General features: G+C 44.1%; 1 protein-coding gene across 1 annotated transcript in view; it reads left to right on the top strand.

Moving 5' to 3' along the window:
* CFAP53 (cilia and flagella associated protein 53) overlaps positions 1-9,282 on the top strand; it is a 35,099-nt gene extending 25,817 nt beyond the window's left edge. Inside the window, exons 5-8 of the mRNA XM_077816215.1 lie at positions 1,094-1,312; positions 4,969-5,185; positions 5,744-5,846; positions 7,596-9,282. Of these exons, the coding sequence (XP_077672341.1) occupies positions 1,094-1,312; positions 4,969-5,185; positions 5,744-5,846; positions 7,596-7,821 (765 nt within the window). The 3' untranslated portion in view covers positions 7,822-9,282. The remainder of the gene's footprint in view (positions 1-1,093; positions 1,313-4,968; positions 5,186-5,743; positions 5,847-7,595) is intronic.
* Positions 9,283-23,640: the final 14,358 nt, after the last annotated feature.

Raw genomic sequence — 23,640 nt, 5'->3', positions numbered from 1 at the left:
ACCTCTCGAGGTCCCTTCCAGTTCTATGATTCTATAATTCTACATGGGGAAAATTGGGAGGACCAGTTGTAACAGTTCTGTGGACACACTTTGGAGTCTTTATTCACATTAGGAAATTACTTTTTTTTTTACTTAAAACCATGCTATAGCTTACCACCAAAATAGTTTTAGCATTGATTTGAACAGAACTATAGCGTGGTTCCAAAGCATGTTAATTGCAGATGCAAATTGTGTTATGCTGTTTTTGGATGCAGCTAGGTTTGCAAACTCTTTCATATGTGGTATGTACAGGAATTGTCACTAAGAGTATGACTTTCTTTCTTTGGTTTCTCAGAAATGGGTTAGGTTAAATAATCCTGAACATACATTTGTAGGGTTTCAATCCTACACATTTAATTATTTCTTTCCTTAAATCCCAGAACTTTACTGTCTACACTTTGACTCTCTCAAATATAAAATAGATTATCTCAAGTGGTTTAGCCATGGATAGAGAATATACATGCAAAACTGGCATTTACACATGCAAAGTTGGTAACTATGTGTGCAAATGGGTATGTAGATATGCCATGACACATGCTGTGCAATTCCACTGGGGTTACTCCTGTCTCCAGTGGAGCTATTCTGAATTTATAGTGGTGTAACAGGAAGCAGAGGTTGGCTCCATTATTAGACATGGGTATGGTTAATATTTATTGTACACAGATTCTTTTGTGTGAAAATTTGAAAGTGTTCATATACAAATAATGAATTGCTGCTACTCTTGATTTGCAACAATATATGAATCATTGTGCATCGTAACTGTTTAGAGGGAGTGCCAGTCTCTCCAGTAACTTGGCAATGAAACATACATGATAATTAGAAAATCCTGAATTCTAATGAATATGCTAAAATGTTCACGCTTTAACAACTGTATTAGATGACAATAGTAAATTTGAAATCCCCTAGCGTCAGTGAGCAAAATCTTCAATATTTATCTTCCCACTTATATGTTCCAATTAAACTAATCCCAGCCATCTTTTTGTTGTTGTTGTTGTTTGTTGTTGAAGTTATACAGTGATCTTGCAAGTTGGCTACTCTTCTTTTATTGTTGCAGGAAGAGGAAAGGAAGCTGTTTAAACTAGAAAATGAGCGACTTCAGATGGAGAAATTACAGAAACAGAAGGAACAAAGGGACGTGTTGATTAACTCAGCTCGGGCAAAGATGAAGCGTCTTAATCGGGAAAAACAAGAGGAACTTGCTCTAGACATGAAGATCCTAGAACGACTTTTCCATGAATCCCAGGAAGACACAGAGGGAATAAAGCAAAGAAAAGTAAGGGAAAAGGGTATTTGATCTTTTTCAAATTGTGCGACAATGTCTGATCTCCTGATCTGGACTATTTCCATTGACCGCAGTGGAGTTACATAGGTGTGAGATCGGATTCAAGTCAGTGGCTCTTTTGGGGTTTTACACAACCTGGCTGGGAATAGAGGTTAGAAAGCCTAATGCTAAGCTTTCTGCAATTTCATGGATGTTGTTGACTGGATGTTTGTAACTGCAGAGAAAAATAAATCTTATTTTAGCTGAAATGAAATGTATTACAATACTAACAAAATTGTTTAAAATCTTTAATTATTAGCTAGCCATATATGTAGTTTTAAGTTTACAATTGAAATGTTTTAAATGGCACAAGCTGACTTGAATTCAGACGTCTCTGTCTCTCTACAAGGTCACTAGCACTTAAGGTTCAGTCTTGCATTGTGCTTTTGGGCTTTTACTTTTTTATGATTTATAAAGATAGCCTGAAGGAAAAAAGGGAAGGGAATCCTGCTTGCTTTTTACTTTAGAAATTCAAGTCTTGTTTTTAATCAGGCTGTTCGCAACTATTTTTTTAACAACTATTTATCTCCAGTTTCCTTTCCTGGTATTAAAAGGATGTTTCTGTTAAAGTTCAACACCTGTCTCCTTCAGTTAAGGTGCTAAAGCTTGTAATAAACATCTCTGTTTCCTGAAAACATCTGAGTTCAAGAAACCTGCTATTTCTTAAAGTAAAAACAAGTCGATTCACCACTGCCTGGAAACAAAAAAATCTTTTGCAGGTTATCTTTAAAGCCAAGCAAGGAACTGTACTCTTTACTCTGCTTTAGGTGTTTATAAGCTAGTGCATGTTAGGGAAATGTTGCAAATATTTCCTACATTCATAGCATTCGTTCAGTTCCACTGGGGTTAGGCAACAGTGGGAACCCTGGTATAGAAAAGGTACAGGTCTGCCACTGGCATTTAAAGCACCATGTCAGTTAGACCAGTTCAAAGCAAAGTTAGATGATTTGGTGCTTAAAACACTGGTGGTACCCAGCATGGCTAGCAGTGGTGGAGCTGAACTGGTGTTATTAACAGTGGGATGTTTTTGCAAAGCTTCTGGCTCAGACAAGACTGGTGAAGTTATTGGCTGTTATAGGAAAAAGTCAGAGTCCTAAACTCAGATTCTGGCACGTAATTGAAAGAAAAAATAATTTTGAACGATGCAGTTAGAAAATGTATGTATTTGTGTGAATGAGTCTGCGTATTCTATTAATGATTTACCATAAGGTTGTAAGGAGTTTTTTTCATATTTAAAAGCACTGCAGTTTACTTTGAAAACAGGGCTAGAGTGTCTTTAGAAGATAGGCTCATAGAATCATAGAGTATCAGGGTTGGAAGGGACCTCAGGAGGTCATCTAGTCCAACCCCCTGCTCAAAGCAGGACCAATCCCCAACTAAATCATCCCAGCCAGGGCTTTGTCAAGCCTGACCTTAAAAACCTTTAAGGAAGGGGAGATTTCACCACCCTCCTAGTGAAAAAGTTTTTCCTAATATCCAACCTAAACCTCCCCCACTGCAATTTGAGACCATTACTCCTCGTTCTGTCATCTCGTACCACTGAGAACTGTCTAGATCCATCCTCTTTGGAACCACCTTTCTGGTACTCCCACAGTATTCTTGCCAGCAACTTAAAGAAGGTTGTTGTACTAAAAGTCACTGGTCTGGGTTCTATTCCTGGCTTTGCCACAAAGCTGCTGTGTGACTTGGGGCAAGTTACTTCATTTCTTAATGCCACAGTTTCCCCAGCTGCAAAATGAGGATCATGATTACAAAAAAATGTAAAGAGCTTTGAGATCTACAGAAGAAAGTGCTATAGATGAACTAAGTTGGATCATGCCGGCTCAAATTATTCTTCTTTGTTCAAATTTACTGTCTAGATTTGTTAATTCAAAATATTACATTATGCTTTAAGAAACCTTTTTCTTGATTTCATCAAAAATGTTAATTTTAGCCTAATGATGCTTCCGATGCTAAAGAAACGTTTTCAGTCTTGATTAGGTGCAATAATACTGGAAATATTTCATAATCTGAACTGAGTTTTGTTTCAAATTCAGGTTTAATTTATTTTTACAGTAATTGGCCAAGTTTGTGAGTTCCTGCATTCAACTTGATGGCATTTCTCTGTCTGTTTGTTTGTAATGCAATAACTTTTGAACACTGAATCCAGCCAATTCCAAAATTTCAGGGAGTGTTGTAGGTGTCAAGGGGCAGAATCCTATTAATTTTGGCACGAATGGGAAAACTGGCAGGGCGGAATAGGGATTGTGACAGGGTGTACGAACCCTGGATCACACAGGAAGGAGTTAAGGAGTTGCTCTTGGCTGGAGTGGCCTGCCCTGCCACACCTACAAGTCATGTCAGGAATGGAGGAGGGGTTTGACACTGGGGAAGTTCACTACCTCCTGGGCAGCTCTGGGATGACAGCAGAGTGCTGAGCTTCCCACCTCCCAGGGAGAGGCCTGGAAGAGAGCAGAGCCTACACTCTTGCCTAAAAGAAGGCCTAAGTTCCCTGAGGTGAAGGGCCCTGTATCCTGTTCCTTGTGCTAGGGAACCAGTGGACTTTGAGCCATACCCTTCAGAGTGCTACTGAGCACCCCACTTGAGTGACTGGACACAGAGTGAGCACACAATTCCGTCACCTCCCGAAGAGGCGCTGTTGAAAGACCAAAACCTTGCCAGAGACACACACAGCCCATTGCATCTGATCAGCAGACCCATCAGCTTCAGAGGGGGAATACACAGCCGCTGCCAATGTGGGGGGGGCAATGATATGGGGGGAAAGGGAAACCTGGGAGGGACACAGGGCCCCTGCTACCAGGCAAAGAGGCAGCAAACAGAGTCCTTAGCATGCGGGAGGAATGAGGGACATTGGTATGGGGGGAGGAAGGAGTGTGGAGCACACAGAACCCCTAGCATGATGGAGGGGTGGGGGATTGCAGGGGTCCCTGAAATAGAGGGAGGGTAGCACAAGGAGTTTATGCAGGCTGTGGAGGGATGCTAGGAGCCCCTGTTGTGTACAATGAGCTTGTCCTACAGATGGTATGAAGTGCACCACGATCTGATAATAATACTTTTCAGTCATAGGGCGTGAGTCGCTTCTCACATCAGTGTAAATCCAGTATAACTCTTTTTGAACTCAATGGAATGACCAGTGTAAAACTGGAGCACAAAGTGATTATGTGACAGCGAGATGTGGCAGAGTTTGGAAAAGAAGCCAAGGGCATGTCTATGCTGCATCTGGACATGTCTGTGCTACATCTGAGCATGTTTGTGCAAGCCTCCCAGCCCTGGTCAACTGACTTGTACTAGTGGAGCTCATGCTAGTGCGCTAAAAACAGCTGTATATACGGTGCAGCTTTGGCTGGGAGCTTGGGGTCTGAAGTATGTGGGGTGGCTTGAGAGGCCAAGCTCCAGCCTGAGCTACAGTGTCTACACAGCTGGTGTTAGTGCACTTGCGGAAGTCTGTGGACCCAGGCTGGGAGTCTTGCTCTCGGATGCAGCATAGACGTGCTCCCAGTCTTTTTCCCAGTCCGTCACCAGACACTGCTTTCCATGAATAAAATGACTTTTGAAATGCCTTTTTGAACTAGTTTATTGAAAGTCTATATCCCGTCCACATTTCGTAGCAAGAGCTGTTGAAGGAGCAGCAAATGTATCGGGAATATCTGGCTCAACAATTGGAAGAGGAGAAGCGTCGAGAGAAAGAAATGGACAAGCTGCTGGAGGAAGAGATGGAGAAGTCTTGGGCTAAGAAGGCTGAGCAAATGAGATTGGAAAAGGAAGCTAGGAAACGGCTAATGAAAGATGTCCTGGATACGAGACGACTGCAGATTGAAGAGAAGTGTAAGAAATTTCAGCACAATTAGTCTGTAGTCAAGTATTGCCAATGGTAAAGTGAATGCAAGTCCTGTCAGAGTCAATTGTGGTGTCACATGCTTTCCCTGAAAGCAGAATTTGGCCCCAAGTGCATGTGGGGGACAAATGGGGGACCCTGGTATGCAGCATTGAGGGGGGCACACAAAGGAATCGGGGACACACAATGCATAGACATTATTACAACAGATAAAACAGTGCTATTGCATTAGGGCCCAGTGGTACAGCCTTACTCATACAAACAGTCTTTACTCATGCGAGTTATCCTGTTGACATGAGTGGAACAAAGACTAATCAAATAAAGATTATAGGAGTAAGCCCTTATTTCAGAACATTCTGAAATTGTATACGTGAAATCCTCTCTTCTAAGTGACTGATGTGGGTTGAAAAATACCGACAACATCTCTCCTGTTGCTTTTGTGCCTTTCCAGAAGCAGCAAGGCTCAAGCCTGCCATTAAGAATAAGCTATTTCGATTTAAGTTTACATTCTTCCAAGGTTAGCAATGCATTTATTTTTCCTTTTGCAGTGGAGAGAAATGCAAAGCACCAGGAAGAACTTGCTCAGGACAAGGAACTATTAGTTGAAGCCATCAAAGAACTCAATTCTATAGAAGAAGAAAAATATTTAAGGTATTTTTCCTTATGCTGTCAGTACATTTTGTAATAAAGTTGGGTCTTAAACTCTTCAGAATTGAATAATTCTCATGTTGAAGTAGTAGTGTAATAGCAATGGGCTTTATTCTGTGCAAATTTTCTCTGCAGGTGCTATGCTGTGTAGCCAATTTGCTATTGACTATTCAGTAGTACCTATGTTATACTGAAATTGGTATTACGCAACCACCCAAACCTGATTGTTCATACACAGTTGTATTCCACCAAGTGTAATTGTCTTGAGCTTACTGGTTGTTTTTAGTAAGTACATACCCATACACTGTGATTTAAGACGTGTATTCCTTAAATTCTATTAATAAAAGTTATTAAGGTTTGTAACATTAGCTGAGTTTTTAGAGAGATTAATTTAGCTATTTAAGCATAAGAGTTGGAATGTTCTGGCTTATTGCAAATCTCTGTCCACCCTTGAAGAATATCAGCTGACTGCATTCAGGCATTGAAACACAAGACCACACCATCAGAACAAATTCTCACTAGCTTATCATTGCCTGAGGAAAGAATACTAGTACTTAGCACTAGCTGAAATACTCCAGTTCTAGATGTCATGTACACAGGCCTTCCTTTACAGTTTCATGTTTTTACTATCCATAATGTTTTATCCACATGATTCCATTTCCATACTATTGCCCACTCTGATGCTTATTTGGAGAAAGTAATTGAGTAGCCCCTTCCAGAGCCAATATCTCTTTCATTTCATGGTGTTTTGGCAACAACTTTACGGTTAACAGAAAAGTTCTCAGACCATCTCTTGGCTTTGGTGGCAGTCGCACACTGTGGAGGAAGAGGTGCTGGCCATATCACTTAAAATAGATGTGCTGCGTTTTGTTGTCAGTGTCAGAAAGCAAAGTCTTGCCACATGGCTCTCACAGCATCTCATTAAAGCACTGGTTTTGAGGAAACTCTTGACACTTAAGTACCGTGGTGATGGGTGCTTTAGAAATACTTGAGATAGGTAGGTGGGCTGTTCAAACAGCACTCCTGAGGATAGCAAAGGTAAAGTGCAGGTCTTGGCGTAGAACACAATTTCTTCTCGCAAACCATTTCTCAGAGTAATGTTAGCATAAGACCATGGCAGGAATCTCTGGCCTGCCTTCTTAGATGAAAGTACAATAATGGAGTTATCTTAAAAACAAGAGAGGGAAAATTGGATATTAGGGTGCTACAGGCGTGAACCATAGCCAGATAAAAACCTAGACCTAACATTTAAGTATATTCCACATAATCCTCTGTCATCTCCTCACCGCAGTAACAGACAGATAAAGAGTTACACAGATTTTTGTGGGGGGAAAGCATAAAACTTGTTATTTGATTAATGATTGTTTGTTCATTGATCATTGTTAAGCACTGACATTGTATTCTGTGATTTATAAGCCACAGTAAAGACAGTTTGTGCCCCCAAAGAGTTTACAGTTTATTAAAATGTAGTGGTTGTTCATTAGAATACTAGTTAATGATAACAAGTAGGAGTTTTAAGCAGTATTTCACATAAGGTTGATCAATGATACCTCAAGAAATCTGAGCTGTTCATTTTCTATCTTTATCTTCTAAGAGTATGTCTACACTGCCCACATTACTGGCACTTTTCAGTGCTCAAATTTTTGTCACTGAGGGGGGTGTTTTTTCACACCCCTGAATGACTAAAGTTTTAGTGCTGAAAGTGGCAGTGTCGACATAGCCTAAATGAGACATTCGCCATGTCATTTGCAGACGAATGCAGGAGGCAAAGGAATATCGGGAGCAGCTGCAGGCTCAGATTACCTATCAGCAGCAGGCCCATATTGCTGAGGAAGAAGAGAAGCAGCGAGAATATGAATCAGGACTGGTAGCAGAGAGAGTTTACCAAGAAAAGATGAAAGACATTCTATCAAGACCCTACATGAAACTATCAGAAATCCATCCCTTGAGAAGAAAATTGTCTAATCTGCAAGTATAGCATTTACTTATTGTGATGTATACAACTTCAGCTCCCTTTAGACTATTTAAAACAGTATATATGAATTTTTACTTTTCATACTAATTAATATATCTGGTTCCACTTTCCCTGTTTTTGTATGCAAATCATTTTAAGGAGCATATATACGAATTAGACACCTTTTCAAAGGGTTAATTTTTCCCCTTTGGATTTTCTTTGAGACAATAACTTTTCCTCTGTTTTAGATTCAGAAATTTTTACATTTTAAATAAAACATTGTGTATGAATAGCATCTATGACATGAACTGCATGTAAGCATTCCTCAAAATCTACAGAAAGACACATTTGTAGAAGAATTTCAGGAAACTTTAATTGGGCCATATAAATAGCTTAGCCTTTAAAGGGTCATTTTAATTATATATTTAAACAAAAACACTAGATGTACATTTTTAGTATCTTTGAAAAATATGTAGTGTGTGTCCACTTTATTTCTAAGACTCGTTCAAAGGGCTAGTAAATATAAATCTTTATAGACCCTGGTGGCTAACAAGGATCTATGGAACTTCAGGATCTCCAAAACTGATCTGTGAAATCGTTGCTGGGATAGATTTACTGCATAATAGGACTAAAATCACCCTTTCTTCCAAAAAGGGTATTCTCCACCTGTATTCTCCACCTGCAGGTTCACTCCTGCATTTCTTGCATACCCTAGATGTTCACAAATACTTTATTTTGCTTCCACAAGATACAGAGGATCAGGCTGTGTCGCAGGGTGGTTGACCCCTTTAAGGGGAGTCAGGGCCCAGCCTACCTGTGACAGGCTCCTGTAAGGGAAAATGAGCCAATCCAGACACATGTGGCTGGCTGGCTGGCAGGCAGGCAGCTAATGAGGCTGATAAAGGGGTACCAGTACTGGGATGGGAGTTTCTAGAAACAGGGAGTTTTTGAGGAGAGGTGCTCCTAAGAAAGCTGATAGGGAGAGCCCATAACAGCAGGGAAGCTAGGAGATGTGCTCCTGGAGACAGGGAACTCCCAGGACAGCTGATCAGGAAGGCTTATGTAAGCAACGACCCTAGATGTGCTTCTAGAGAGGAGAGATTTCTGAGGGCAAAGTTACAGCTGGCAGCCCTCCAAGAAAGCCTAGTCCCAGAAAAAGGATCTCCCAAAAAGTGGTGGGACGCACAGCCCATCAGGAACTACATGCTGTCCCAGAGAAGGGATTCAATTGACGGATCTCTGCCAACTCTTGCTCCAGGGAAGGATTCTACCGAGGTAGTAGGAAGAGGCCTGACTCCAGAGAAGAGTGCAGAGTCAAGAAAACTCTGCTGATAAAGAACCCAGATAGAGGGGAGAGGTGGACTCAGGTGGGAACAGATAAACTGACTGACTCCCAGCTAAGACACTAGGTGAAGGTGTGCTTGTAGTCTCGCTGGGGCACTGATTAATAAACTAGACCCCTCAGAAAGAGTTCTGTTCCCTATGTAAAGCCTCATTGAACTTATTGATGGCATATTAGGGGAAATGGAGGCAGGGAGCACCTGCAGCACCACACCTAGCTACAGGCAGCCCAGGGGCCAGTGGCACGCTCCCTAACATACTACTAACAGGATGGTCAGATTCTTAAAGCAAAAAAACTGGAAAAATGTCAATACATGGTTATATCCATGTGCAGAAGGGTTTTGGCAGTGGGTTGATGGGAAGCTTCTCTTCTCCCCTGTCTCTTGCTTCCCATCCACAAGTCCTCCCCAATTAGCACCTGCTTCCCCTTCAGAGGGGGGTGGCCGGAGAGTAGCAGCTGCTGAGGGAGGGCCCAGCTCTGCAGGCAGCAACGGAGAAGTAAGGGTGGCAATACCATCCTTCCTTCTGCCCTGCTGCTGGCAGCAGCTCTGGCTTCAGAGCTGGGATCTCAGCCAGCAGCTGCTGCTCTCTGGCTGCCCAGCTCTGAAGGCAGTGCCCCCGCCAGCAGCAGCGCAGAAGAGCAGTACTGCAACCCCCCCTACAATAACCATGTGACCACCCCACAATTCCTGTTTGGGTCAGGACCCCTAACATTACTACAGCATGAAATTTCTAATTTAAATAGCTGAAATCATGAAATTTACGATTTTTCAAAATCTTATGACTGTGAAATTGGCCAAAACGGACCATGAATTTGGTAGGGCTGTAGGCATGGGATATGTGTCCTTTCCTAGGGGAAATCCTGCTCCATCATCTGTATATTTTTACTAATGCCTTGTCATCTGCTCCTCTGTTTGGGACTAAAACAAATAGGATTTTCTCTTGTGTTTGTCTTCATGATTGATTATGCTTTAATAATGAACTGAGATACACACAATGCTTTGTTTTTCTGTTGTATTTAGCTTAAAGGAAGGGACATACCAAGGTACGATCTAGACTAATGAGCAGCTGTGCTACCCTTGCGCTACAATCTTGGGTGCCTTACAATGCCTTGCTGAAGGAGTTCCCACGTGGGCCGCTCACAAACGGCCTTCCAGCATGCAAACTACACCCTGAGTGTTTGTGTGTAACTGCAACCTGCCAGCCTGGTTACACTCTGGCTCTCACCAGCCTTGCTAATACTGCAGGGTGACCCCCAACACACTCCCAATCTTAGATTTTTCCCCCCAGAAATGTATGTCCCAGCCCTCTCCTGGACAATACACGTTTATATAAAAGTCTGTTGTTTTTATAATAGAAATAACATGCACACATCTTGCCACCCCAAATGGAGTTTCCCAAGCATTTCAATTTAAACACACTGGATTAGATAAAACAAGTTTATTAACTACATAGAGATTTTAAGTGAGCACACGTACTAAGGCATAAAAGTCAGAAATGGTTACAAGAAAACTAAAGATAAAATGCAACCAGTGTCTAACTTAAACTGTGTTAAATTCAAAGCAAGGTTTTCTCACCACATGCTCTCAACAATCGTACTGACTGAACTTCTTAGAGTGGGACCCCTTCCCTAGTCCAACAGCTACTTATTTTATCCCTTCAGGTGCAGTGAATCAATGGACAGGGGGATGGGGTGGGAGGGCCTTGAGGTGTTTGTCCCTCCATTTTATAATTTCAGTCCCCATTTTGAAAAACATTTCCAGCTGGGTACCAGGAGACAAAAAGTCTCTAGGGAAGGATGTTCCCTGCTGCTTTTTCTTCACCTGTTTGAGCTTCCTTTGGTTCCCTTCCTGCTTGATGCAAATTAAGCAAAGCACACATTCCTTGATTTGAGACTGTTTGGAACATATGGTAACACTGCCATACAGTGGAATCTTATAATTTTACATACAATGTTGCCACACATATTTTATCAGGATGGTACCAATCAGCAAATTATGAGTTTTCAAATGATACAAGGCATACTTTTTACAATGATTATTACAGTAGCATGTAGGATGTGAATACAGGGGTATGTTCTATCACAGCTCCCATATACAAGGCAGCTCTCCAGTTCGTGAATGGATAAAACAGGAGGCCAAACCTGTTAGATACTTTATCCTAAACAGAGAAGCACATTTCCTCAAGTCATAAAACAGGATACTGGACAATCCATCCTCCAACTCTCAAATGGTCTGGAGAAGTCCAGGAAGGGAGGGAGTAATCAGCCAACAGAAAAGCCTCAAGTTATTCAGTTTCCTGTTGTAGGCCGATATGAACCCATTCAAATACAGACCCAATGAGCTCTTTGAGTCACTCATAGCTGATGATGGATGAAATCAATGTGAAGAGCAAAACTTGGGCAGGAAAGATTCACTTTATACGCTTTGCCCACACACACCCTTCTCAGCCCCCCAAAAGGCTGAAAACAGAGAATGAAGACCTATTTGGCCAGAAGGGGGTGAATGAAAAGTTGGGCTCCTAACCAGTGGTGAGATTGCGGGACGGGTAAGAAAGTAGCAGCGCTCTGCTCTAGATCCATCCACAGTCCACGAGTTTCTGGATGTTTCTACTAAAACATGTGGCACAGTGAACTAGTTAAGTATTACAGTCTTCACAGCTAAAACCCCATTCAGATGACTGGTGCAGGTAGCACCTGGTTTGGAATGAAGTGCTGCCTTCCTCCCTTCACACACAGCCTGAGGACAAGGGCTGAGAGAGAAGTCTACCACGACAATATGGTTGCCAATCCTCCAGGATTGACCTGCAGTCTCAAGGAATGAAAGATTAATCTTTAATTATAAAGATTATGTCGTGTGATGAAATCTCCAGGAATACGTCCAACCAAAAGTGGCAACCAAGAAGGACGGTTTGGAATAGCTTTGTAGCCATGACTGCTACCATTGTTAATGAGCTGTAGGAGCAGTTGGGTCTCTTGTGCATTCCCTACTGGTGAAGGTAAGGCCTGTGGAGCTATATGGTGGCCACTTAAGCCCTTTGTCCATACAAAGTTACCGTTTGCAGTCTACCCTTCCACTCCTCCATGTAGAGAAGTCATAGCAGTTCTGCTGTGTCCAGAGACTTCCATTCATGTGGGGAGCGATGTTGTTTCTGCAGTATTGGGTTACATTTAGAATTTTTTTAACCAAAAGGGCTGGAAATTTTCTCTATCTTGTTTTTAATATAAGTGCTTAGCTTGTGCAGAAACCCCTGGACCACTAGAGAAGAGCTGATAGAATGTATCACCACACACTGGGGCACGGGTCACTTGCTGGAGGATTCTCTGCTCCTTGAAGTCTTTAAAACACAATTTGAGGACTTCAATAGCTCAGACATAGGTGAGGTTTTTCGCAGGAGTGGGTGGGTGAGATTCTGTGGCCTGCGTTGTGCAGGAGGTCAGACTAGATGATCATAATGGTCCCTTCTGACCTTAGTATCTATGAATCTATTCTCATCATGGATAGCAGACTTCTAAGGATATGTCTACACTGCAGCTGGGGACATGTCTCGCAGCCCAGGTTGATAGACACATGCTAGCTCTGCTCAAACTAGGATGCTCAGGGCTGAATTAACTTTTTGTGGGCCCTGGCACCCAGACTGTGGCCCTGCCCCTGCACTCTGCCCCTGAGGTCCTGCTCACTCCTCTCTGCCCCTGAGGCCCCACCTGCCACTCACATAGAGGGTAGGGGGCAGAGGAGTGAGATGTGATCAGGGCCTCAAGGGCAGAGTACGGTGGGGTGGGGAACCTTCTGAGTGTGGGCCCAGTGCCATGGGCACCATTGTAAACCTGGTACTGAACATGCTAATCAATGTGAATGTTACAGTGTCTTGGGCTAGCCACCCCAGTCCAGACCCAAAAGATTGGGTGGGGTTGTTCTTGGGTGGCTGATGGCTGTAGCTAGGCTGACCCCTGGTAGATGCAACTATGTTGATGCTTCCATCCACATGGCTACTGTTGCTCAGGGAGGTGGCCCTACACTGACTGAAAAACTCCTTCCGTCCACGTAGGCTGTATCTACAGTACAGGAGTAGGCTGATATAGTCTCCACAGTATAGACATACCCTAACATACATCGAGTCATAAAATGAGCTACAATGAGAGCAGGACAAACCAGCTGCCAAGAATTAATTAGCTCAGTTATTAATATTTTAGTCACTGTTCACAATGATGAGAAACTAAAAATCAGTAAAAATAGTAATAGCATGAGGGGGCAGAGAGGCCCTATATCAGCAGACAAGGGGTTAAGGAGAGCCTATGAGCCCAACTAGCCCCACTCCGCTCTACCTGCGACCAATGCCGAGCCTGGAGGGGGAATAAAAGGAGAGAACCTGGTTCAGTTCAGAGCTGACTGCGCAGGAAGGAGGATGGAGCTCTGCCTGAAGCGAGCTTCGCTTGCAGACTTGCAAAGATAGTCCTGCTAGCCAGAGCAGCCACTGGGGAGGAACAGCTGTTTGGGAACCAAGCTGGAAGGAAAGGGTAGGGGTGCACTGGAAGCCGGGGGCCTGGCCCAATATTGAGTTACATTTGCTTTTTATTACTGTACATTTTGGGGTTGAGCCCCCTCCCTCCCCATATCCCCATCCTCAGACATGGATAAGACTGACGGGACAACTAGCTGGTGGACCAGAGCCTGCCTTAGTGGACTCCAGAGATAGTCCTTTTCCCCTCCCTCCCCTGCCACCCCCAGGAGACCTATGGTCAGGTTGCGGTGCCTGGAAGGTCACTCCAAGGGGTTGTCATTGTTCCAGCCACACTACTACAATTATATGTGTGTGTGTATACGAATAGAAAGAGAGAACTTTTTCAGCACTAAAATGGAGATTTTTGTTTAAAAAAACCAAACAAACCCTGATCAGAAATGTTTTCATAAAACTATTGTCAAAGCTAAATGAAAACAAATTTTAGTTTGAACTCAATTATTCCCTTTCAGCTTTTGCATCCTTTCCATTGCAGCATTCCAGGGTGTTTCTGGGGCAGCACAACTCCACGACTGTATAAACACAATCTAGCCTTAAATGTGTTAAGAATAAAATGCTTCTATATGTGTTTTGTGTTCTCAGATTACAGTGGGCACTGAACCAACAATCTGTATCTATCTCTCAGGGAAAGGACTGGAAAAGGACAGTTTCTTATCTCAGTTAGGTGTGTGAATCTAAAATAACTTCATTGATCTTAGTGGAGTGACTCCAGGTTTATACCAGTATAAATGAGAGCAGAATCTGGCTTTGCAATTTTAGTCCTGCTGGGGCAGTTTACAGCACTGGGTACTTATCTCTTCAATTTTACCCTGCCCTATTTCCACACACAAAACTTTGTGTGAACCTACAGACAGAAGAGAGAACAATACACCAAGCTTAGTCTCCCATAATACTAACTCAAAAGTAGAGTATACACTGGGTTTTGGTCAGTGCTTTGACTTCAGTAGATACGTACAATAAGAATACGCTTCCCATGTGTAACTGGGGTAGGGATTATTCATAAACTTGAGAATCCTGCAACCAGCAAGAGAGGAAGGATAATTCAGTGGCTAGGCTGTTAGCCTGGGATTTGAGAGATTGGTGATCAATTCCCTGCTCTGCTGCAGACTGCACATGGGACCCTGAGCAAGTTAGTCAAGTCTCTCTGAACCTCAATTCCCCAACTGTGGCAAATGGGGATAACAGAACTTCCCTACCTCACAGAGGTGCTGTGATGAAAGCTACTTTAAAGATTGTGAGATGCTACAGTGATGGGGGGCCATTGAAGTACTTGGATACATAGAAACCCCGTGTTCACTGTCTCGGTGCAAATGTTAGGTTCAGAAGCAGAAGCAAGATTAATCAAGTATTTAAAATGAATCTAAGGTGAGGGTCAAAACTCCTAGAGATCTATTAGGTCCTAATCTTGCAGGCAAAACCCATGAATTTTACCCAAGGACTACAGGATCAGACTGTAGTGGATTCAGCTGCAGAAAGCCTGAAGTCCCACTGGGTAACTGGAAGGAGCTCAGTGTAACCAAAATCTTCTGGGAGAAGGCATGCATCATGTGACTAGTACAAGAGGGTCTGGTGCCTTCACTGCATCGCATACTTAAAGTGATTCCAGTCGGGCTGGGTAAGCTCCACCAGAGTCAGCTGAACATCTGAATGCAGAGGCTCAAGCTGACCGCTGTAATAGCATCATTTAAATGCCTCTTAAAAATTCTGTCCAGCTGAACAATGCAGTGAGTGAGGTTTCATGTCAATATTAAAGAATTTCAATTCCTTAGTCCTACTGATTTCCACTTCTTAGTCCTTTCTAGTTCCTTTGATCTTCCCTGTTCCTGCAGCGAACTGGACACGTGAATGCAGTAGAATGTGGTTCAAGGCTTGCTCACGACTCATGTTCTAAACATGCTATCATCCTGAAAGCACCCACAATATGTACACAGGACTGGTAGGAGCTGGAGGGAGCAGTTCCAAATATTTGTACAACTAAAGGAAAAACAGAAAACCCAGCTTTTCTGCTCCCATTACAGTAAAGGAGGAAAAAAAACTTCCATTGACTTCAATGGCAGATTAGAAATAGATACTTTAGAGAAGGCAGCAGAGAGCCGTAATTCTAGTCTTAATGCCCATGAGGTAAAGCCAAAACATATGTTACAGGAAATCATTTGATAATGCGAGTCAACGGCTGCATTTGAATTGAAAGAAACATGAAAGAAGTGTATTGGTTAGCAAAACTGAACATACAAAAGTTCCATCTAAATATGCCAATACTGTTGAACAAAATTAGTTTTATTTACAGAAAAGAGCATCTTTGTTTAACCTTCCCACCATAAAAAAAAAACCTGCACCATGAATCAGATTTCAGATTGCTGGTCAGATCAATGATTCTGTCAGTGGCTGATGACCCTGGCGGAGCTCCTGCTGCTATTGCTATTCTTAGCATTTTGTTTGTACTGCTGAGTGGCAATTGACCATGTCGGCAAGTATTCCAGCATGACAGGAAATTCTGGTCCAAAGGATGCTATTTGAAATGAAACACACTCAAAACATGCTTTGTAGGAACCGGTTAAACTTGATCTAGAGCAGCTAAAAGGTGTGCCACTGGTGTCAGGTCCCTCATCAGTATCCCCACACAAGGCAGTAACAATTGACATCTGTTGGGGCTCTCCCTGTAGAATACCAGAATTTTCAGAATGAGAAACAGCAGGGGACTATATTAACAGGGGATTGATACCTCTTTGGGTTGGTTTCTTTCCTTCCTTCTGGGATCACGTTGCAGAATTGGGCAGATGAGAAGAGGCTTGGCTGCTGGGAGAGCTTTTCAGGGGCATGCACAACCTAACCCTTCCCCCCCAACCCCCCGGTGGCCTTTTATCAGTTAATGGTAATGATAGAATGGTTTACTTGGGTCTCCCTACCATATTATGGCAAGCCTGTGAGGAAGTACCAGGGTAGCAGCCAGTTGGGAGCCCCTGAAAAAGAAAGCTGACAGCAATTGGATAGCTCAGTGGTTTGAGCATTAGCCCGTTAAACCCAGGGTTGTGAGTTCAATCCCTGAGGGGGCCATTTAGGGATCTGGGGAAAAAATTGGGGATTGGCCCTGCTTTGAGAAGGGGGTTAGACTAGATGACCTCCTGAGGTCCCTTCCAACCCTGATATTCTATTATTCTAATTGAGAGCATGTGCAGAGACATAAGGACCCAATACAGATGGCTCTGGACTCCATAAAAAGAACAGGAGTACTTGTGGCACCTTAGAGACTAACAAATTTATTTGAGCATAAGCTTTCGTGAGCTATAGCTCACTTCATCGGATGCATGCAGTGGAAAATACAGTAGGGAGATTTTATATACAGAGAGAACATGAAACAATGGGTGTTACCATACACACTGTAATGAGAGTGATCAGGTAAGGTGAGCTGTTCCGGGGTGGGGGGGGAACTCTTTTGTAGTGATAATCAAGGTTGGCTATTTCCAGCAGTTGACAAGAAAGTGTGAGGAACAGCGGGGGTGGGGGGGCGGAAATAAACATGGGGAAATAGTTTTACTTTGTGTAATGACACATCCACTCCCAGTCTTTATTCAAGCGTAATTTAATGGTGTCCAGTTTGCAAATTAATTCCAATTCAGCAGTCTCTCGTTGGAGTATGTTTTTGAAGTTATTTTGTTGAAGAATTGCGACTTTTAGGTCTGTAATCGAGTGACCAGAGAGACTGAAGTGTTCTCCAACTGGTTTTTGAATGTTATAATTCTTGATGTCCTGACTACAAGCCATCAGGAACAGTATCCCTGATAATGTCACGGCAAACCTGGTGGCTGAACTTTGTGAGTTTGTCCTCACCCATGACTATTTCACATTTGGTGAAAAGCTCTACCTTCACATCAGACATCCTCAAAATGAGCATAAAGGTTTGATTCCAGAGTGGAAAGAAATTTTTATCTTCCTACATCAGATGCAAAAGACAATTTCCTGCAAGTCAGCACTTTATGACAAATTTCTGATTTTTTTCCTTAAAGTTTTAAAGAATAATAAACTCAATTTAAAATGATGTATTGCACTAATATATATTTCCTGTGAATAGCTGTGCTTTGCATCTGGGACGTTCTCTGCCCACTCTTCATCTGAATTCTTGTTCTTAAATATGCTTGTATTTCATATTTCTTTTCCATATTTGATTTAATGAAGGAGCAAGAGTAAGTGGAGTTTACATTAGAGAGGGCATTTGGTAGTATACCTGCAATGTACTCAAATTCATCTAAGGCAGAGTTTCAAATAGGATGACGGGTATTAGTCTGGATTTCCATGGGAATTGCAAAATGCAATACCATAAAAAAATAAAATAAATATAGGGCATGAGTCAAATATATTGCCCAGTTTAATTCCCAGAGTGGAGTAAGCCATGTTGGTGCAATTCCAGTCTACCTACACTCCTGCTGCTTATTTACAGTAGGGGTTTGCACTGCTGCAGCCACATTAGCAGAGTGGTTAAAAAAACAGTAACGTAGATGTGCCTTGAGTGGCACAGATAAATCTAGAACTCAGCCACGCTGACACGCAACTCTCTGCTCAGGTTATCATAAAGGACCATCGCTACTGCTGTCGTCGCCCCCAGGAACACTGGGTGGTTGGATTTGGTCCCTTCAGTCTTAAACTCCTACCTTGTGAGCCAGAGGTGTGGTGTTGTGATCCCTTCTTTGGAATGTAAATTCATAGTTCTCAAAACATGTTTTGCCTCTGTATGTGGCCATTTCTCCTTGCAGCTGGGGCCTGCAGGATAATACAAAAGGCTGAAGGACAGAGAGTGCCATCCACAGACACATCCCTTTCAAAATGACCAAATAGAGAGAGCTGCAGACACTGAGACATCCCAGAAGAGGGCATACAAAAGCTCCAGATAGAACCTGTTTGAGATGGGAAGCCCCTGCATGACTTTATTCACAGCAGCGTTACTGTGCTCACAACTTTTCCCAGCTGCCAGCCTTGCAGAAACATTAGGATATGCTGTGAAGGCTCTCTGTGTACTACTCAGATGCAGCAATTGTACGAAGGGCAGGATTAAAGAACAGGATGATGTGTTGCTGCTAAGGAAAAGAAAGGAATTTACATTGCCTCAAGGGATGAGGAGTTAAGGGAGAAGACAGTAAACGTGAATGTTTGCTGTGGTGAGATAATGTCAATATTATATTAAATAAAGGCACAATATACTGAGGCAATGCAGCAAACATCATCTACAGTGATTTAAAGAAAATTCCCTGTAAGTTAGTGAAGGAGTGAACAACTGTGGCAGAGCACAAGCCCTAATAAGCACATTCTTTGCCCCCATATGCAAAGTCTTTGCAATGAAAATTAATAATACTTTACACTTCCATAGCATCTTCCTTCCCAGGATCTCAAAGCATTTTCCACCCATTAATTAAGCCTTACAACACTTCTGCAGGATGCATCTTATTATCCTCATTCTACAGTGGAGGGAACTGAAGTATGGAAAAGCTCAGTGGCTTGCCCCAGGTCACCCATTAAGTCAGTGGAAGAGCTGGTAGCAGCACCACAAACTCTTGACTCCCGGTATTGTTGTTCAGCCAGTAGTCTATGCTCCTTTCCTGAGCAAATAATAGTACATTCTAATAGTTTCATTTAACTAGTGCCTGTCATCTGAGGAGCTCCAAGCACTTTACAAAGGTGTCCGTATTTTACAGGTGGGGAAACTGAGGCACAGAAAGACTAAGTCACTTGTCTGTGGCCTCGTCCATAGAGCTCTGGACTGGGACTTAGGAGAGGTGGGTTCTCTGCTTGGCCCTGACACTGACCTGCTGGATGACCTTGGGCAATCACTTCCCCTATCTGTGCCTCAGTTTCCCCTATCTTGTAAAATGATAGCAATGATACTGACTTCTTTTGTAAACTACTTTGAGATCTGCTGATGAGAAGTGCTAGAAGAGAGCTAGGTACATCATTATTAAGGTCCCATAGTGAGTCAATAGCAGAGCTGGGATGGAAACCCCAATCTTCTCCCTCCTAATCTGCTGCTTTAACCACTAAACCATGCTCCCTCCATAAGGAAATGCCACACAGGCCTCTTATCGGGGAGGCAGTTGGAAGATCTTTCCATTGTCATCGAGCACCTCTCCCCTATTTTACAGTACCTGCCATTCCCTTTCGGATTAATAGAGGAAGTAAACTTTAACTCTGGATGCTACTGCTGCACTCTGATTATCAGCAGGACAAAACGGTGACATACCTAGCAGCTCTTTGGGCCACACGTGATCTTAAAGTAAGTGGGCATAACTCCATTGGAGCCACTGGTAGCACTTGCTTAGACCAGGGATGAACGTGGCACCTTGCATATTACAACCCTCAAGCTAGGGAGTTTAGTTTTGTTTCCGAAGAGGATGAGTTGGAATCAGTTGTCCGACGAGCCCAGATTTGTGTGCGGCTACCAAAACTTTAGCTCTTTTGATGAAAGCATGTGGAATCAGTTCAGGCCACTCCCGTATGGGGCCATAAAACATATTGTACTTCCCAGCTGAAGGCTGACACCCAGGACTGCTGTTGACATTCGCCTTCCAAAACAAGGAAGGCCCGGTTTTAGTCTCACCTCCCATCGTGAGTCAGGAACAGGCCCATCCTTGAACCACTTGAGAGATCAACCCTGGAGCCGTGCCACCACTGCACAGCAACACCAGAGTGGGCAGAAGCCCCAGGCTGTTCCTGCTGAACTATTCCAGTGCCATACTGGAGGAATTACAATGTTTCTGTCATAAATATAAAGGGAAGGGTAAACCCCTTTGAAATCCCTCCTGGCCAGGGGAAAGCTCCTCTCACCTGTAAAGGGTTAAGAAGCTAAAGGTAACCTCGCTGGCACCTGACCAAAATGACCAATGAGGAGACAAGATACTTTCAAAAGCTGGGAGGAGGGAGAGAAACAAAGGGTCTGTGTGTCTGTCTATATGCTGCTTTTGTGGGAGACAGACCAAGAATGGAGTCTTAGAACTTTTAGTAAGTAATCTAGCTAGGTACGTGTTAGATTATGATTTCTTTAAATGGCTGAGAAAAGAATTGTGCTGAATAGAATAACTATTTCTGTCTATCTTTTTTTGTAACTTAAGGTTTTGCCTAGAGGGATTCTCTATGTTTTGAATCTAATTACCCTGTAAGGTATCTACCATCCTGATTTTACAGAGGGGATTTCTTTACTTCTATTTACTCCTATTTCTATTAAAAGTCTTCTTGTAAGAAAACTGAATGCTTTTTCATTGTTCTCAGATCCAAGGGTTTGGGTCTGTGGTCACCTATGCAAATTGGTGAGGCTTTTTATCCAACATTTCCCAGGAAAGGGGGGGTGCAAGTGTTGGGAGGATTGTTCATAAGTGTTGGGAGGATTGTTCATTGTTCTTAAGATCCAAGGGTCTGGGTCTGTAGTCACCTAGGCAAATTGGTGAGGCTTTTTACCAAACCTTGTCCAGGAAGTAGGGTGCAAGGTTTTGGGAAGTATTTTGGGGGGAAAGACTTTTCCAAACAGCTCTTCCCCAATAACCAGTATTTGTTTGGTGGTAGCAGCCAATCCAAGGACAAAGGGTGAGATATTTTGTACCTTGGGGAAGTTTTTGACCTAAGCTGGTAAAGATAAGCTTAGGAGGTTTTCTTGCAGGTCCCCACATCTGTACCCTAGCATTCAGAGTGGGGGAGGAACCTTGACAGTTTCTTTAAAGAGACTGCCATCACAGGGTTCTCAGTCTCTGATCTCATGCTCCCAGTCTGAGAAAGGGCAGAACTCCACTAACACACAGGACTTTTAACCCAGGGAGGCAGAGTTAGGGGAATTCAACCATGGCTGGTGCTGGGAGCATGAGACCCAAGACTGAGACCTGTGAGAGGATATCTTCAGATACGGAGATTTAAAGGCAAAGACTTATCACTTACTAGTAATTTTAAGAAAGAGTGATAGGAAAGTAATCTTCCTTAAAAGTACTGGCTCAATATAGAATCCAGCAGCCAAGAGGCAGTTTTCAGTGGGCCTATACTGCTTGTAGAATGGTTGGTGATCAGGGGAAAATATGCAAAATTCCAAATGAGATGGAAGGAGAAAATGAAAGAGAGAGCATTCTGGTTAAAAATACTAGATCCCCCAAATGCACCTTATTAGACCCAGCAGAGGAATCCTGATCATTTTAGATATAAATTTACCATGATAAAGGCTGTGATATATATAGATGGCTGGTTACTACATTACTACCTTGTTCATTAGTATAAAAAACTGACACATCAGCAACATTCAGCTGAGTAATTTGTGTGGGCTGTGGGGTATAAAGATCATTTAGGGGGCATCTCACAGGTATCATCCTTCCCACACAGGATTTTTTTTTTTAATAACATGCCATTTGATGTAATCTGGTACTTTCTAAAGGGCAGGCCCTGATTCATCTCTCACAATAGTTTTATGCTATTGTAACATCACTCATTTTAGTGGCATTAACCCTGGTTTGTTTACACCAATTTAGGAGAGAGCAGGATCAGGCTTTTTGTCTACTGAACTATGCTTAGGAAGCAGTGGTAAAAGCCACTCTAGGCAGGGACTGTTTAGCTCAGCTTTAGCAAGATTTGCTAGACCAGGCACATCATTGGTTCATTTCCAGCTATTTACCATGGTGTTCCATGATAGGGGGAGGGTGAGCAAAGAAGCAAACAAAACAAAGCCAAAGAAAAAACAAAACAACAACAAAGCAAAACAAAAAACCCACAACCAAACAACCCTCCCCAATAACATTTAGTGGACCCACAACAAACAAACAAAAACAATTTCCCCAAACCGGTCCCGGGTGAGTGGGAGAACTTCACAGGACAGGCTGAGCAGCGTGCCGTTTGGGTAGAACAGTCTCTGCTAGAGGCAGGGGGTGCAGAGAGCCATTGAACCCAGCTGTAAACCCTGTATGTGCTGGAAACCCCTTCAAGCCAGGGAGTGCAGCAGCACCCCTTGCTCCAGCACCTATGGGCAGGGACAATCCTCAGCGATCCAAACGCGACCTCAACACGTGAAACGGGGTTATTGCAGGAAAACTTTTCACGTGGCGAAGAACTGAACCGCCCCCCGTTATTTCAAGCCGCTTCCCCCACTCGTGGCTCCCTCTTTGGGGGCGGGAGGGGACGGCCACACGCCGCAGGGCCTGCGCGGCTGCGGCGCCCTGCCCTCTCGGGAGGAAGGAGGGGGCTGCGCTCTGGCCAGCAGGGGGCGGCCCTTACCTAGGTGCCTGCCCTGTGCGGGGAGAGCGCGCCCGGGAGCCGTGGACGCAGAGGGTCCCACCCGCGGCACCTGGGAGCAGAAGCGCAGCCGGGCTGGGCGCGCTGCTCGCCCCGCTTCGCAGCTTGCCGAGCCAGGCCAGCGGGCGGCCCCGCACCTCCCCATACCTGCGCTGGGAGCGGCGCGCGAGGCGGAGCTGGACCTGCCGCGTCCACCCGCCTCCTCCTCCGATTGATAAATAACTTCAGCCGCGGCGGCGGAGGGTGCGAAGGTCGCGTCCGGGCTGCGCAGCGGGAGAAGCCCCGGAGCGGAGATTTGCGGACGCTCCCTGCAGCCATGTCGCCCGGCCCCGTGTGAGCCGGGACCCTCGGCGCTAGCAGCCTCGCGGCGGGGCTGGATGCTCCGGGGCTGACCCCCCCCCCCCCCCGGCTTACTGCGCTCTCCATCCCGGGCTGCGCCCCGCTGGGGTCCCGGCCAGGACATGTCGGTCTCCCAGCTCTACACCAAGGTGAGCGGGGCCGGGGCCTTTGCATCAGAGACTAGAACACCCCACCCCTACCCCGGGGGAACCCCCTGCTCGCCACCCGTGCGCGCTTTGGGGAGGCTCCCGGGCTGGCTGCCGGCCGCAGCCCCTTGGAGCGGGGGGTTCGGGACCCGGCGCCTTAGTTTTCTGCCCTTCCCGGGCACCCGAGCCGGGCTCCTGCTGGGTTCCGGGGGCGCCCCGCTGCAGCCTGGCCGGGGCGTGTTTTAAAGCCGCTCGG

This window comes from Eretmochelys imbricata, chromosome 5, assembly GCF_965152235.1.
Source record: "Eretmochelys imbricata isolate rEreImb1 chromosome 5, rEreImb1.hap1, whole genome shotgun sequence".
Taxonomy (NCBI): Eukaryota; Metazoa; Chordata; order Testudines; family Cheloniidae; genus Eretmochelys; species Eretmochelys imbricata.
The sequence above is the reverse complement of the archived record's forward strand: the minus strand, read 5'-3'. Positions and strand labels throughout refer to the sequence as shown.